The sequence below is a fragment of the Bidens hawaiensis genome, unplaced genomic scaffold (genome assembly GCF_021521415.1).
Source record: "Bidens hawaiensis isolate Kalapana, Puna unplaced genomic scaffold, B.hawaiensis_p1.1 tig00039163_1, whole genome shotgun sequence".
Taxonomy (NCBI): domain Eukaryota; kingdom Viridiplantae; phylum Streptophyta; class Magnoliopsida; order Asterales; family Asteraceae; genus Bidens; species Bidens hawaiensis.
In genome coordinates, this window is record NW_027496898.1 from 153,196 (window position 1) to 170,951 (window position 17,756).

At 36.0% G+C, this 17,756-nt stretch overlaps 1 protein-coding gene across 1 annotated transcript; it reads right to left on the bottom strand.

Annotated features, from left to right (window-relative positions):
• Positions 1-430: 430 nt before the first annotated feature.
• LOC143591054 (histone-lysine N-methyltransferase CLF-like) lies at positions 431-8,237 on the bottom strand. The gene is made up of 17 exons (XM_077071370.1): positions 8,076-8,237; positions 5,300-5,401; positions 4,889-5,211; positions 4,639-4,800; positions 4,395-4,479; positions 4,171-4,317; positions 3,673-3,720; positions 3,402-3,473; positions 2,625-3,262; positions 2,144-2,297; positions 1,856-2,073; positions 1,618-1,749; positions 1,445-1,535; positions 1,308-1,355; positions 1,103-1,231; positions 957-1,034; positions 431-885 (listed from the first exon to the last, which is right to left on the bottom strand). The coding sequence occupies exons 1-17, from the start codon at positions 8,145-8,147 to the stop codon at positions 694-696; spliced, it is 2,691 nt and encodes an 896-aa protein (XP_076927485.1). The 5' UTR covers positions 8,148-8,237; the 3' UTR covers positions 431-693.
• Positions 8,238-17,756: the final 9,519 nt, after the last annotated feature.

Genomic DNA, 17,756 nt, shown 5'->3' on the forward strand with positions numbered 1-17,756 from the left:
ACGTCTTGCCAGAGAAAAACACCATTGCATCAAACATCAATCCAATAATCTTGAATACACATTACAGTCTTTGAAGTTTTGCCAGGATGTAACGACAAGGGATAAGTTTCTATTTACTTGGTATGGATATACCAAAACCCCATGTGTGATATTGGCTATACTTTAATAGTAGTATACATACAACTGGTTATGGCATCTGGGTAAGGTAGAAACTATAGGTTTAATTCGGGTTAGACTATAATAAGATGGAGATCTTTGTGGGTTCTTTTTCCTATTTTGATTAATATTAAAGTTTAATATTAATATCAACAATAATCTAAAGAATAGGAAAGAGAATTCAAGAAAGTCATAACCTAATTAGACCGTTGAAATTAATTTAAGCAATATATAATATACTCTTGGAAATTGGAAAAATTGAATGTTCATTGATATAAAGGTTAACCAACAATTACAAAGTAGTAAAAAGAGTCCATGACAACAAAATGCATGTTACAAGTAAAAATGTGGTGCAGGAGTCCATTCCTCATGAGTTTTCCCCCTCTCGGTGCTAAAAAACGAATGCTATAAAAACAAACTCCCTCTCTCGAATGGATATATAATAATAATGCACCAATGAACAAACACAACAAAAGAAATTTTACCTATAAATGGTAAAGAATTGCCCGAAATGTCGGCATGTTAATAAAAAGCAAGTCAAGCAAGCTTCTTTGCGTGGCCACTTGACGGAGCTGTGTCATCTTTCTTTGAACTAGATGAATCGGGCTTCTTAGCCCAAGCAGGAGCACGGTCTGGTTCATAGCGATAGTCATAAAATAGTTCTTCCCCAGCACATATTCTTTCTTTAGCAAATATGCCTACCCTGTGATCTCCAGCTACCATAATAACCTAACCAAACAATTATATTATTAGATACTTACATGTTCACACAACACTCTTAGCCATATGTTTGAGCATACCTTTGCATAACAGTTTGGAACCGGGGAATGATTAGCAAACTTTAATTTATCGCCCTTGCGGTAAGCATCAAGAACATACTGCATATAAAAAAAAATAAGATAGTGTAACAAGTGACTAGAAGAAAACAAGTTCGTGTATTACTAACTTGATCATTAAGGTTGAAGAGGAAAGATGAATTTTCCCGATCATATATCTTTCCACGTTTGTCAGCTTCACGGTGTGAGATCAATTCTCCAGTGTACTCACCCAAATATTCATGTTTAGGTACACTATTCTGAAAACCATCAGCTAAATGTGAGTTGCTTACAATAATCAAAATATAACTGTATTTTACAATTTTACCAACTTACCTTTAAGAAAGCTCCCCAGCCTGACACATCAGATCTTCCTAGTAAGACCTGCATCCATATCATCACATCTATATGCATTAAATCCTTCATGTTTTGTAAATAGAGAAAAGATTAATAAAACAATAACAATAATTTACCCGTTGCTGTTGTTTGAGGAGAAGCTTCATATTCCTACACTCATAGTTATCACCCCGTTGCCCTGGAATCCCTAGAGTGCCATCACCACACCTGCAAGCTCAAATAAACAGGTTAATATAATAAAAAATTAACATAATAAAATAATATAAAGAAAATGATCTAAACATGTTACCCAATCCAGCAATTCCGGCATACGTCAGGGTCACATTCTCTACCAGCAGCAAAGCAAGGGCATTGACGGCTTCTACACTGGCTTTTAGCACAATGACATCCTCTAAACCGAGTCTTGCATGTTTTTGGACATCTAGACAACATAAACATGATCATATCAAAAACCAAAAAAAAAAACAATAATCAATTGAAAATACAGGAAACTAATATGAATTATAAAATAATAATAAGAAGCTTACCCACAGTACTTTTCACAGCAAGTCCCGTTAACAAAGCAAGAACAATCCTTTCCACAGGCAGTTTGACAACCGCACGGGTTATATTGCCGACATGGCAGCTCTTTTTTATCAGAGATGCGTTTTCTCATTGAATGGTATCCAGCCGACTTCCATGAATATTTTAACCGGCGGACTTTACCTCGTCTGGGTAAAAATCTAGATCTTTTTAATGCATTACCCTGCAGTGAGATTATCTACAAGTGTTAAAAAATATAAAGTATTTTGATTAGTAATCGAATAATCACTAACCGTATTCCCGTTACTATCGATTCTGGATCCATCACTAAGAAAAGTTATGTTGTCACCCCCTTCAGAAGATAGCTTATTTTCAGAGCAATTCATTGCATAATACACCTCCGAACATGTCTTCAAACCATTCATAAGATTTCTAGCTATTAAACAGCTGCAATGATGATAAAAACTATATTACAACCAGATTTGTGTTATTGATAAACCAAAATTATCAACCTTTAAATTGCAGATACTATCATGCTACATGCCGGGTTGGGTCAAACCAGAACGCTTTATGTCAAAAAAAAGCTACTTATTGATAGATAGTCGGTGTGTATAACATGATTACAAATATATATATTTTTTCAATAACTAGTTAATTTTTGGTGTTAAATGGTTTAGTAGGCTTAACACACTAGCGTTGGTCAACATTCGCGTTTTAACCAGTTTGACCAGTTTCCTTTTTCGATAATTGTGAGAAATCGCATCATGTACTGACCTGTTCCTGCCAAAAATCTTGAGACCTTTTTCAAAAAGCGACTTTTCAATAGTTTTCCAGTTTTTGAACTCGATCACTTGTCTACAATTACTCTCATCCCCAAACTCTTCTTTCTTCCATTTTTCATCACTGTTAATCACTGGCTGTGCACTAGTGATCTCCTTATCACCACTAGGGACTGAAGAGTCTTTTCTCCTACACCTTCTAGCACTCAAAGATTTGGCCTTTAGAGAAGATGAACTGGTTTCTTCACTTTCTTTATGTGAACTCGATCGAACCCCCAAATCACTTGAAACGGAGTCAGAATCAGAAGCATCCACCTTCTTTTGCCTTTTCTTTATTGCAACCAAAACATGATCAGATATACGTTTGCTATTTCTTTGACGGGCCCCACGTTTTTCCAAAAGTTTACTCTTGTGTGGGCCCGGTCTAGCATCCGACTCACTACTTTCAGATACATTTTTAGCGTTTGACGAGGCGTTTTCACTTTGGGAAGACTTTAACCTCCTTGATAGAGAGCAACCGTTTGACTTTTTTCTTGATGACTGGACATTATTACCGTCTGATAAAGGGGCAGCTTTTTGTTCACTATTGAGCTGCATATAAGATGGTACTGTATTGTCATCCACCTTTTGGACCTGAAAACACCAAAAGAAAAGGTCCTCAGCTAAATAACTAATAACTTTTTATGATACATGTGAACACCTAAAATACAGCAAAAATGCAAAATAGAAATCAAAGCTATATAAACATGTATAAAATAAAAATTGCAATTACCTGACGATAACAATGTGAACCACAAGGTACCTTCTCCTCATCTATGCGGTTTAAAGTACATTGCTTTTCAGCCTAAATATAATGTAAGGATTAATTATTAAACTTAAGATTACATACCATCAACACAATGACAGCTTAGGGGTAACTTAGAACCATAAATTAGTCTTAAATGTTAGATTCCAAAACATGTTTGCTTTGGGGGACAGAAAATGTGTTAATTAGGTTCACTTTAAGGGAACGAACTAACCGAAGTAAATGAAAGTGAGCTTACAGGAAATATAAGGTCCTGAGAACATCCATGTAATTTACAGTCAAATACCTGCCAATAGGAAAACACAAAAACAGATACGATTAGCAAGTGCAAGGATAGTGGTGTGTGAAGAGACAATAGGGGTTTGTTTGTATATGAATCTGTCCATATGTAAAAGTCTAAAACCTAAGTAATAAACGAAATAGACATGTGTGACACACAGATTTGCATATTCAAAAAAGGGTGAGATCATAGAGTGTGTTTATATATGAATGTGTCCATATGGCATATGTACAAGTCTAAACCTATAAAAGAAATAAGTAACGCAATACTCTGTAAATTAGATAAATAAAGACTTATCATACTTACTCAGTTACTCCACTTATTATAACTAAAAAAGAATCAAGGAGTCAGCTATCTAGCACACTAATACCCATGAGTGATCACAGTCAAGTTATACTTTAGATTTTTAGCCTTGGCTTTAAAATATTAATATTAATAACAAGGCAAAATGCTTACTAGGCATCGACGACAAAATAGGTTGTCAAATGAGTCCAGTGCAGCTTCAAGATCTTTATCATACAATGAACTCATGTCAAACTCAGAATTTCCTGGTTTAGAGCCTTCAACAGCATTTTCTCTATTAACAAGGACTTCATATCTTGCCTGTATGAGATGGTCCATCATATGTGAAAAAGCAAACACAAGAAGAAAAGGCAAAAAAAACTTATCTATGTGCTTACCTTAACTTCTGAAGGTTTTCTAGACAACTGTTGTGCCAGTAAATCCAAAACATCAACAGATGACCCAAGCTGTTGAATGGTCATTCTGGAACAATTAAAGATTTAATGAGAATGCAGTACTACTATGTTATACATGACTAGAAAGTATAAATCAAATAGCTTTTGTAATTAAAGAACTCTGAATTATATGTCGAACAATTGTTAGTTGATGAGACGCATAACATATTAAATAAAGAGCACCAACCTGATGATGTAATCTTCAGAGTCAACAAACTCTTTCTTTTCCTCTTCTTCATCAATTGCTTCCTCTTCACTGTCACTTGCAATTAGTGCTTCACCACCATTTTGATCATAGTAAATTCTCCTGCGACCTACTACAGACTGGTCTTCTGTCATTCTTTGATTCCTGCATAACTCATAGTTGTTTAGAAGATGTACCACAATTTAAAACATATGACAGCATTTAAAAAGAAACAAGCACAGATCAAGATCACCTATCCAAGAAAATCCAAGTGGTGTAAGGAGGTAATTTCTTCACTTCTGGAAGCTTGATAGGCCTGACAGCATTTTTAACTGCAATGCTAGATCCTAAAAGAATTGCTGAAGCGTGTCCATCTTCCTGAGAGCTAGTGCTGTCACTGTCATCATTGCTTGCATTGACACCGTTTTGCATATCAATTGCATCCTTCTGCCTCTTTGTCAACAAATCAACAGTTTGATTTGCATCGGCAACCCTTAGTTTTCTTCTTTCTACTGATAGCTTTTGATGGTTGTGTGTCACTTCAGCTAACTTAATCCTGTTCTCTTCCATTCTTTTCTGTAAGAATAAAAATATAAAACCATCATAATGAAGATTCTTTACAAAAAAATCGAAATAAAATATATTGTGTTGTTCTTAGACTAACCTTGATATAAGCACAACGATCAGCATCAACTTTCTTCTTTAAGGAGTCGATAACTAGTGAAACTTCTGAGGGAGCAATAGCTTCTCCTTGTGGTCCCACAATCTGAGAAATAGAAATACTATTTTAGTCTCCCAGATTCTAGCATACAAATCATCCAGGTAATCGGTGATTAGTAAAAGTAATGTTGAAGCAACCATAGAGAATGACACATCCTATTGCATAAACATTCCAATAGCATAGAAAGAGTGTAATCAATGTTTCATTAAAATCAAATGTGACTTAATCAGGACCGGGGTGAAGTGCTTGTGAAATTTAAAGCAGCAAAATCTTTATGAGATAAGCTAATAGAATTTAAAATTGGTGCCAAAGTTATATAATGAACAAACGACACTAGAATGTACAAACAAATGCCACACAAGAGTAGTGGATATGCATTAGATAGGCTACCTTACCAATGAGCTATTCACTTATACCTTACATGTCATATTAGACAATAGCACTTGCAATCCATGTAACAATGCTCAAATCATACACAACATATACACAACACACCAAGACTGTCTCATAGTCTCCATAGTTTCAACAAACAAAGAGTGTGTGAAGGCCTTAAGTTAGCACGTGTTTGCACACGTCCACTATGCCAACTATAACTTTTCAAACTAGGTCCCATGTACATGCGCCATCCCTTAGATTAAGGTTTAAATAGTTCATATATGCACAAATGACAAAATTAAAAACTAAATCCGACTTTTAGAATAGCGGAGGGTATACTCTCTTCTAACTTAAATCACTGTAATTACTCTTTGGCTTATTGAAAGTTGAAAACATTGTTGTAAGCTCATCACAATCTATGTGATTAATCGTCTCATTGAACATGTGGTGTAAGAGCATGTCCAAGAGAGACATAGGTTGGGTATTTAGAGTATATCTAGTAAAATCCCATTCATAGCACGCTATTCATAGGGTCTGGAGATGCTTGTATATTTAATTTAATAGTTAAAAGTTTTCAATATATGTGTGTATGCATTTGTATATACTTAATAACATATGTTATTTAATTTGTTGTCTTTATAATCTTATTTATGAGTATTATGTTTTAGATTGTAAAGTTGCATACTGTTTTTGTATTATTTTTGCATATAACTGATATTGAAGTTTAAGAACTTCAAGTGTAAATACTATAACGTATAAGTAATTTTATAGTTTGTATCTTAAAGTTGTGCCCCTCGTATGTGGTGTGTGCAACTCACGTACGTGTGGAAGCCTTTGGTACCACGTGATGTGTGCACCCCTCGTATCGTATGTTGCGCCTTCACCTCCCCCTAAATCCTAATGCATCAATGCACCCCCTGTTGCATCATTGCACCCCACGCTTTTTAAAATAAAAGGTAGGTACATTGTGTTATCTTTAGTAGCACGAGCCATGAAAGATCGGTATCCTAACCTTAGTAATGAGCCAACTTCATGTGCTCATTTAAAAAAAAGCAGCATTTGCCAATTTGCGCATTCATGACACTCAAGAGTCAAGATAACCTCTTAACTTACAAATGTCAACATCTACGTCTTGCATTAATGTATATGGGAATTACCCTTCATGTCCTCTATTGCATCATTGTGCCCCCCACACTTTTTAAAATGAAAGGCAGGTACATTGTGTCATCTTTAGTAGCACGAGCCATGAAAGACCGGTATCCTAACCTTAATAATGAACAAACTTCATGTGCTCGTTTAAGAAAGCAGCATTCGCCAATTTGCTCATTCATGGCACTCAAGAGTCAAGGTAACCTCATAACTTACAAATATCAACATCTACGTCTTTCATTAATATAGTATAGAAATTATCCTTCATGTCCTCTTTAAGAGCCATGGCTTTCTCTTTTATGTATAATTCCCCATTCACTCATGTTCATGAACTTCTCTTTCAAGAATCACATGTCAAACACTCCCAAAACCACTATCGTTAAACATCTAGAACAAATGATAAACAATAGAGTCCCCTTTTAAACTCAATTCCCACCCCCACCACTAGCTACATTTGTGGTACCTCCATGTCTTCACCATTAGCCTGAAACAGTTTTCATGATATTTCTATCTTGTAAAACCCTCATAAAAGCAGACACTTCATACAGCTAAATCTCAGTATAAATAAATACTTAAATGAACTAAAGTATCATTCACAAATAAGCGACGGTTAACTTCATTAAGTATTTGCAAAGATACAATCGCATGCATGAATATGTCTTTTCTATTGCACAAAAAAGTTAACTCCGCTCAACTATGCACTAGCTCTTTTTTCCATACAAAACTAACATTTTTCTTAGCTTAGAAGCCAGTTACATATAGATAAGGATGAGTCCAGTGAATAACATCCTATTAGTTAATGCCATTCATTCATGGCAAATTCTCTTCAAAAAACTCAAATAAAACTAACAGAAATATGGTGACAGATCTAAATCCTATAAACTGTGTATACAATAACACCACATTAAACCCTAAACATCAACCTCTAGTGCATTACAACTTCCAGATAAAAGTCTTCACCTAATGCAACAGTTTATTAACAGCATTATCTAGTTAACACTTCACAGCACAATGTTGCTACAAATTCATCCAACAACTGTTCATAGCTCACATTTATAGATCAAAACAAGCAATTCACATCCTCCACAATACATATACAACCTAAATAACCACATAACTATTTCCTCTTACATCCGATCATAAAAAACCTAGCAAATAATCGAATAACAACAAGCATTAATTGAAATAACGGTACCGTAGACGCATCCGCAGATTCCGATGGAGCTGCGACGGCGGAGGACGGAGGAGTAGGCTTCGGCAGCGACATTTCCGGCCGCCGCGAGTGTAAGGTGTTGAGGAGCACAAACCGGTGAGTAAAGTCCGTATGAGATCGGAATCATGCAAATGCGACGGAAGAAATTGGCGAATTTGGGGTTTGAAACCCTAGCTAGATTTACACGGACTTTTGGGGAACAATTTATATGCCACATTTATTTAATTAATTACGGCAACGGCCGAGTCAGTTGACTGGGTTCCATTCCATGACTTGTTTCACCACAACTAGTCTACCATTTAAGATACGTGCCTAACTTACATTTTTAATATATATATTTTTTGTGTGGGATAATGATCAAAATAACATTAAAACAAAAATACCTAAAATCAGTGACGGTTCCCGGATTCATTTAAGAAAAGAAAGGCAAGGAAAAGAAAACTTTCTCTTCTTATTTTTTCTTCTGGTATCTCCTCTTTTGCTTCAACTTATTTAATACAAATTCTTTTATTTTACTCATCATTTTCTCTTCTCTCCCCTCATTTTCTTTCTTTAAATGAAACTCGGGAATACCTCTTTTAAATTTTCCTTCCTTTTCCTTTCTTAAATGAAACTCGGGAACACAACATATTTTTTCCATCCCTCATTTTTCTTCCCTTTCCTTAGTTAAATGAAACTCGGAAACACATAGTAACTATTTAGGAGGCCTAAAGCTAAGTAAAAGTTTTGGGGCTTGTTTTGAAATTATTTTACTATCTGACCCATTAACAAAATTTGATCTGTTAACTATAAAACAAAATCCAAACCTATCTTTGTGTGCCCAAACTACAATATATAATATATAAGTAATTTGCTGATATAAAAACTCCAACTTAAGTTTTGTTTTGTAACTTTGATACAAAATTGTCTTAGTACAGAATTGTGTAAGTAAAAAAAATCTCATTATAACACAAATGCTAGAAAGAAAATTAAATAAAGAATACGAACAAAAAAAGTGTATGAGTAGTAATGAAAATCACAAGAAAAAGATAAAATAACTGATAGTCATTTCTAGATCAAATTGAAATTTGAAACTATCAATATATGGCTAACAATTAAAATGTGATTTTTTTAGTAGTATGTAGTTCCTTAAAAAATAATGAAGTTGGACATTTTCTTTCTGAGTCCGTTTCATTACCTAGTGAGAAGCTCATTAAAATAAATTAAAGAAAAATCTAATGTTGTTGGCAATTAAGCAAGGGTGTAGTACTTCACAAGGGGGGCTCTTACCAGTGCATCGCAGCGAATGAATTGCAGGGGAATTAAACTAGAAATAATGTTATATGTATAATAACAATATTTTAATTTTTTTAAGCGAGGCCTCAAAATTTTGGTTGTCCAAAGCTCTAGCTTCCCCTGGTTAGCTTATTGGGCCAACTCTGCCTGAAATTAGCCACTTTCTAATCTGTCGGGTTCAACCTAGTCATCCCTGTTTTTTCGCTTAATCGGGTAAAGTTTAGTGATTTCGTGCGAAAATTTTTATAGGTATTGAACTCGGTTACCTCTGAGTTTTTCTTCTTTTTTTTTCAAATTGCTATTGGTCAGTGGTCACCCCTGATTATTTACTTTTTTATATAAAACCCTAACTTTTGAAACATTTTTTATATAAAACCCCTCATTTTTTTAAAAAAATAGTACTGAAACACTTATGGTTATTTGAAATCATTTGGTTTGTGTTTATTCTTCACGTGATGATAGAAGTATTGGGAAGAATTGAAACACTTTCTAAAGCATTCGAGAGAAAATCCCAAGATATTCTTAATGCTATGGAGTTAGTTTCATAGGGGTTGTTTGACAAGTGCTGAACCGTTAAGAGGTATAAATGGTTAAGAGACTCTGAACCAGTAAGTGCTGAATCGGTAATTGTTGTTTGGTTGAACCTCTGAATAATATACAGAATGACTATTTTACCCCTCCGAACTATTTCGTGCTAAATGAAATGTATCTGTTTGGCTAGAACTTTGACTGATGAAACAATTATAAAAAGGAAATACAAAACATGATAGAAAATCAAATTACACATTATCACTTCAAAATCCATTAAACATACTAATATTCAAAAAGAAATTAATACTTTGCATACAATTTTACTTTTATTCATTCAAAATTAGTTAAGAGTGTCTATCTCATCACGTAAAGGTCATGTACTGAATTCCTTGTGAACCCCATTCTATATCGTGAACGAACTGGCCATCACTTTCTCCACCTTGCATTTCAGAGATGATAGTGTTCTCATCTTAGTCCATAAATAATTGATCATGAATATTGCATTTCCTTATAAAAATATGGACAGCGAAACAAGCAATCACTATGTCTCTTTGTATTGGAAAAGAAAAGGGAGCCATTTGCTTTAGGATTGGGAATCTAGCCTTCAAAACACCATATGTGTGCTCAATAACATTTCCGAGTTGTGTGTGAGGATGATTGAATCTTTCTTCCTTAATTAACGCACGTTGTCGTCGAAAATTGGCTAACCAATACCTCGTATTACGGTAGGGAGTCATAAATACACGAGTGTTTGTATATGCAACGTCACAAAGGTAGTATTTGTCTGTAAACGTTAGTAATGAAACTATTAAAAAAACATATAATGTATTAAAAAAACATATAATGTATTACAAGTTTTATTTTCTTTTTTTTTGTTTCTATTTTATTTTCAAATTAAAAATATTAGATAAACTAGCTTGAGGAAGAAGTTTAACTTAGAAGGTTCTAGAATGTTCCATTTATTTTATCACATGGTTTATTTAAATACATAGGATAAAAATACTATTAATAATAATAACAAAATAATTTGTTACATGTTATAAAATATTAATCTAGGCATTCCGGTTCAACATGTCATATTAACGATTAAACATGTTTATGATGAAATGAGTATAGGATCATATAATTACGCATACAAAGTTAATGTTATTCAATAAATAACATATAATTCAACAATGATAAATATAAACGATGAAATGAATACGATACCTTTATTAAGTGAGTAAAAAAAACTAACGTTTATTAATAAGAAAAATCCATAGATGTTACATTAGTCTTAGTAGAAATCACTTTTAAAACACGATCTTGTGCGAAAACTAGATCCATCATATTTTACGACACGATCAGCACACATCAGTACATGTTTTGTAAATATGTCATAGTTTAAGGTTGTAAAGCGGAAGTTATGATTAAATATTAATATATTTCGAAAGACTGGGAAGAAAACTACAATTTACATTATTTTAATAATAAAACTGTTAATGAGCCATCAGATCGTCTAGCAGCTATTCATTATCTCCAAACATCTAATCCTTATTACCTATAATACAGTTTATAAAATACGTCAGCAACGCATGCGTGTGAACACGTTGACACAAAATATTTTATTACTTAATTATCTCCTCGAGACATCGTAGGCCTCAATCCAACATGGCTTAGAAAACAATGAAGTTCTAAAAGTATGCATAACTATTACAAACCCTAGCTCAACTCGAAACCGCTCTGCGAACACCGCGACGTTCGAGATCGTAGCCACTACCTATATACACAAGATTATCCCCACTCGAGCATCGTAGGTCCGGCCCAACTTGGCGGAGGCATAATCAGGCGTGGTGCGGTGTGCCCACCGTCTAACCACATATGAAAGGATCCATACAAACATATACGATAGCTTGAGGGCCAACGATTACCTTTGTTTATGACGTTTTAAGGATACGTAATCCCATGCAAACAATTTATGACTCAATTTATAAAGTTGTAAAGAGTTTGGACGTATTCACCTTTGTTATGATCAGTGCAGTTCACTGATATATTCTTCTTGTTACCTCGGACATATAGTACGAGAATAACCTTTTATAAATACTAGATCAACGATCTAGCTTTAGTTCTTTAGTCTATTTGCATAATCATTACCTTGATAATCATTTCTCTTTTATAAATTACTTGGACCTTTAGTCCAAGAGGTTTCATCATTTAAAGACTACGTTTCTCCTTCATGAAGAAACGTATATACTATGTTTCATCTCTTAAGAAACATTATAAAATCTTTTCATCTTTTAAGAAATATTATAAAATCTTTATAATCATAAAGAAATAATATTTTATCTATACACTCGTCTTATGAAAACTATGTTTCACTTATTAGTTAAATAAGGTACAAATTATACCCCCGACTAGGGTCTAAGCCATATATAATAAAATAATCGGGCATAATCCCTACCTTGTATGGCTAGCTTATATGAAATGCCTAGGCTTGATGCGGGCAACAATTTTACTTGCCGGCAGGTAAATGAAGGGAATAAAGGAGCAAAGCTTCAAACACTTGCACATACTTCGAGAAACGAACACTTCAGGAGGTCCGGATCATAGCACGCTTTACGAGGCTAAATGTGTGTTCGTAAGGTGTGATGGATGACTGGGATATCATCCCATGGATGCCTATTATAGGCAGAAAAAGTGTCCATTCACGTCGCACGAAGGGCTTTCAATATGTCCGTTCGCGTAACGCGAAGGACCACTTCACCGCCATTGAAATCTTTTGTCCTTTGCGTATCGCAAAGCACTTGTTCACGTCGCTCGAAGTAGATCTATAGGTTTGATGTGTCAGCAACTATAGGCTTGTCATGTGTCACCACGTGGTGAAACGTGCCCTATGACGTGTTGCCACGTGTCGTTACCTGGCAAGGTTACTTCGCGTAGCGCAAAGCACTTCCTTTGAGTTCCTTCGCGTCGCGCGAAATGACTAAAATTTCAAAATTCTCATTTTAGTCCCTTAAATTTTGATAACTTGTCACGTCTTGGTCTTACTTCAATTTTTCAAAAATACCAAGGCGGCTCGCGGTGTGGCGATGCGAAGTGCAAAGTGCGCCATCGCCCGAGCACGTGCCCGTGTGCGTGCACGTCAGGTTCTTCGCACCCTCCGCTATGACCACTGGGTGCATGCTATAAATAAAAAAATAAGGGATATTGGTTTTAAATACTTTTAACTTTGATCCATAGGTAGATAACACTCCCAACTTACGAAATGTTCCCCAACACTCCCAAGTTTTAGCATTTTTTTTCTGGCACTCCCGGAGTAACGAAACACTAACTTCGTTAGTGTTTGGGGTAAAAAATGTCATTTTTCAAAGTTCAAGGGATAAATCAAAACTGTGTTCATTATATATTTCACATCCTTCTCCACCCACCCATCACCCCCTCTTACCTGCCACCACCGCCACTGCAGCCACAAACCACCACCATCGCAACCAACACCACCACTGGAAGCTACCAACCACCTCCATTGCAGCCACAAACCACCACCATTGGCAACCAACACCACCATTGGCAACCACCAACCACCTCCACTACAGCCACAAACCACCACCACTGTACCTAATTTCCAACAAAACCCCCAATTTCAAAATCCAAAAAACAGAGATGATGATGGCGATGGTTTTTGTGTGTGTGTGGCGGAGATGATGATGGCGGTGCACTAGCCGTAAAAGCAAAGTAAAACACGGGATCGGCCGGAGATGGGGATGATAACAGGGCGGTGGTAGGGTAAGACGGTGACCTCAGATCTGGTAGCGAGGGTAAGTACGACGGTGGCGGTGACAGAATCTTTTGTCGTAGTCTTTGATGGCGGTGGTGGTTGTTGGCAGGTGGGGTGGCGGTGGTGGCAGGGAAGAGGGTTTGGTGGTTGGGTGGAGAAGGATGTGAAATATATAATAAATTAAAATTTTGATTTTATCACCTGAACTTTGAAAAAAATGACATTTTTTGCCTCCAAACACTAACGAAGTTAGTGTCTCGTTACTTCTGGAGTGGCAGAAGAAAATATGTTAAAAGTTGGGAGTGTTGAGGAACATTTCGTAAGTTATGAGCGTTATCTACCAATGGATCAAAATTGAGAGTATTTAATTCCAATATCCCAAAAAATAATATTATGGAAACTCATCTCCTTATAAAGTGCTTCCACATTTTTCCTATTTTCCATGCGTGATAAATTTATATTTCCTATTTATACCCATGTGAAATACTTTCATTTTCTCATGTTTTTATATGGGATGAATTCACAATTCCTTAACATGTAATGTTTTCAACTTTATAATTTATATATATCTCATTATTTCTTTACCATATTATTAAGATATTTTTGGGTCCTTGACTTTCAAATTTGTCATTTTTAACTCAAAATAATTATGGTATTTTCCGAGATGTTACAACATAACATATGTGGTTTTCCCATATTGATTATTCAATGGTACGAAAGGATAAATTTAAGTTTTTAAAATGGTAAAATAAATCAAGAGCAAGTTTAACTAAATTTTCATATAAGGCAAATTCTGGGTATTTATTTAGATGCACACACACTCGAAAAGAGACTTTTAATAGTTTAGACATATGCTAGTTGTTTTACGTATACACATCAAAAGAATCTTTATAATAATAATATTTTAAAATAAAGTATTTAAAAAATTAGTTTAAAAGACATAATAAATAAATAAACATTAAATGTTTTTTTTTATTTTTGGAAATCACATTAAACGAGAGTTAATGAAGTTGCTAGGGTTAGGGTTATATATATATATATATATATATATATATTAGTTATTTACAGAAAGGCCTTCCAAATTCTAAATATTATACGAAAGGGTATTAAATTTAAGAAATGTTAATGTAGATTCGAAAATGGCAAGAATTACCCCTTACAATTTATAAACTAATTTTATGTTAAATGAACAACGATTAGCACACGCCTACATGACGGATTTTGATGAACTAAGTACGTGAAAAATTAAAGATCGACTTAAATGATTAATAAAATTACCGGGTCGGATTTACAATACAATACGGGTTCGAAGTATAATTTATTAAAATAAAACGCGAAAAATCGAAATGTTACAATTCCGACAAAAACTACCGGCGGTGGTGAACAAACATGCGTGATTACGAAGGAAATGTGATTCCGGCATGTAAGGAGCTCCCTTTTCGCCGAGGATGTGGAATCGTGGATGAAACTTTGCATACATTAAAATATAGTTTCAAGAGATGGCAAAGTCAATCCCTATACATTACCTCATATTTAATTCAATTTCGACGGTGGTGATGGTGTTTTCCCGCAGTGAGTGGTGGTTGTCATGAGGAAAAAGAAGAAGTCGGGTGGTGATGGGGTTAAGATGGTTATAGGTTGAAGAAGATTAAATAAGTGAGTATTATATTATAATAATATTTATTATTAAATAGTCAAATAATGACAGATAACACGCCATGTCATAAAAAAATAACGGTTGCATTGAGATTGTTATCGGTAATAAAACTGAAAGTTGGGATTGCCACCAGTCACATTGTTAGTTGGGATTATTATCGGCCAGAACTCAATAATTTGGATTATTGAAATCCAATTTTTCAAAATAATAATAAAAGTAGCAAATTAATTTAATAGATTTAAATAAAGTTTAATTTTGGAAATAGCTTATGTGAAAACTTTAGAAAGATGTCACATGTTTACATTGTTTTGCTTTAATATAAGAGTAAGATTCATAATTTAACCATATATAATAATAAATTGAATTTAGATAGTAAAAGCAACATAAAAATCGTGTGTGGTTTTCAAATATAGAAATTGATCTTATTATTATAAAGACAGAAGCTTGTTAGAAGATTCGAATGCAAAAATATGATTGCTATTGGTATGGGTGGAAGCTTTCTTGGTCCTTAATTGTGCAGAATGCTCTTCAAACATGTTAGCTTAATAGCTTTCATAACTGAAGAAACACTAAGTGAACCCTGGACAGATTATAGATAATCTGGGGTTTAAGTAATGTTTCCCACGGATGAGATCTAGCTGAGAAGGCTGTTCTTCAGGAGACCTGCAAAACAAACACCGTAAGCTCGTCACTGAGAAGGGGGGGTTCCTCCTTGTGACCACCCTCCGGCGTGAGAATCAGACTAGATTGCTCTGAATATAAGTGTATATTAAGAGATTGCTAGATAACTGGATAGCAGATGATCTTACCATTCCAAGATGTTGGAGTATTTATAGCCGAAGGTAGGTTTCCAAGCAGGTACAGCCGGCTGAATAGTGTTCCTGTTCTACCAACAGTGGATTATGCACAGGCCATACTGGTTGGTGGATAAGTTACGGCCAACAGTAACAAAGTCGGCTGCACTATTCCACCAACTGTAGATTATGCACGTCCCACCTACTGTGGATTATACGCAGGCCATGCTGGTTGGTGAATAGGTTACGGCCAACAGTAATACTATTCTACCAACTGTAGGCTACGCACGCCCGTCAGTAAGAGTTGGTGAGTAGGCAGCGGCTAATAGTGACAAACAGTACTAGAGGGTGCTCCTCCTCGTACTGTTGTCGGTGAGCTGTCACCCTGTGGTTGGCTCATGGGTTGTTCTGGTCAGATCGTCTGTCCTATCCATACCTTGGTAGGTATAGTACAAAAGATCTTTCAGAATCATACGGACTGGCTCATTTTGGCGGGATTGTTCCCGCCTTGCTCATTCCTTCATGTGACTACTGAAGTAGCTATTGCCTTGTGCGTGTAGCCCTGCTGTCTGCGGGTAGCCTTCCCTGATGGCTTGTATCCGCAACTGCGGGAACAGGCGGGGTACTTTACCATTGGGAGGCTTTCCCTGCGTGTACAGCTTGCGTACTGCGCGTAAGATTCTATGAGCATGGTGGGTCCTGCGGGAGTAGATGGCCTTTGCGCAGACGTCCCTATTCAAGGTGAGTCTTGCGGTACCAACTGGTCTCTGCTGGGACCTACCTCTTCAATAACTCCACATTTTAATGAGATTTTAACCAATGTTCTTTTTTTGTTGGACTATATAGGATAAAAAAATGCTTAGTGTACAAAAATTGTGAATAGGATTTTATTAACACGTCAGCATGTTTGGAAACTAGAGGTTATGTAAACTTGGTGAGTGTAACTGTGTGATTGCTTTTTAATATTATTGTTACGTATTAGTTTATTACAATTGAAATCTTCAAAACCAACACAACCAAATCGAACCATCTAGATTGGGCTTATCCAGCGAGCGACCCGATTCAATAAAAATCATTTTCGATGACTCAACCCGGTAATCGTACCTCCATATAAACAAGCGTATGCCGAAAATTTGCGAACCCAATCCAAAATATTCTTGGCTTCGTCATTTGAAGAGGTAGGTCCCAGCAGAGCCCAGTTGGACCCGCAAGACTCACCTTAAACAGGGACGTCTGCGCAGAGACCAACTGGATCCGCAGGACCAACCATGCTCAGAGACGTGACGTCCTTACGCGCAGTACGCAAGCTGGTCCCGCAGGAAATGCCTCCCAATGGTGAAGGACTCCGCCTGTCCCCGCAGCCTCGGATACAAGCCATTAGGGAAGGCCACCCGCGCAGCATGGCTACACGCACAAGGCACTTAGCTCTCGATCATTCAGTGTCACCTGAAGGAATGAGCCAAGCCGGGAGCAATCCCGCACAGAGGCGGGAGGGGGAATACTCCCGCCCAAATAAGCCAGTCCGTATACTGAAGGATCTTTTACTGTACCTGACGAGGTATGGGCGAAAGATCTGATCAGAGATACGACAGCTCACTGATACAGTATGGTGAGCAGCATGCTCCTGTACTGTGTCACTATTAGCCGCTGCC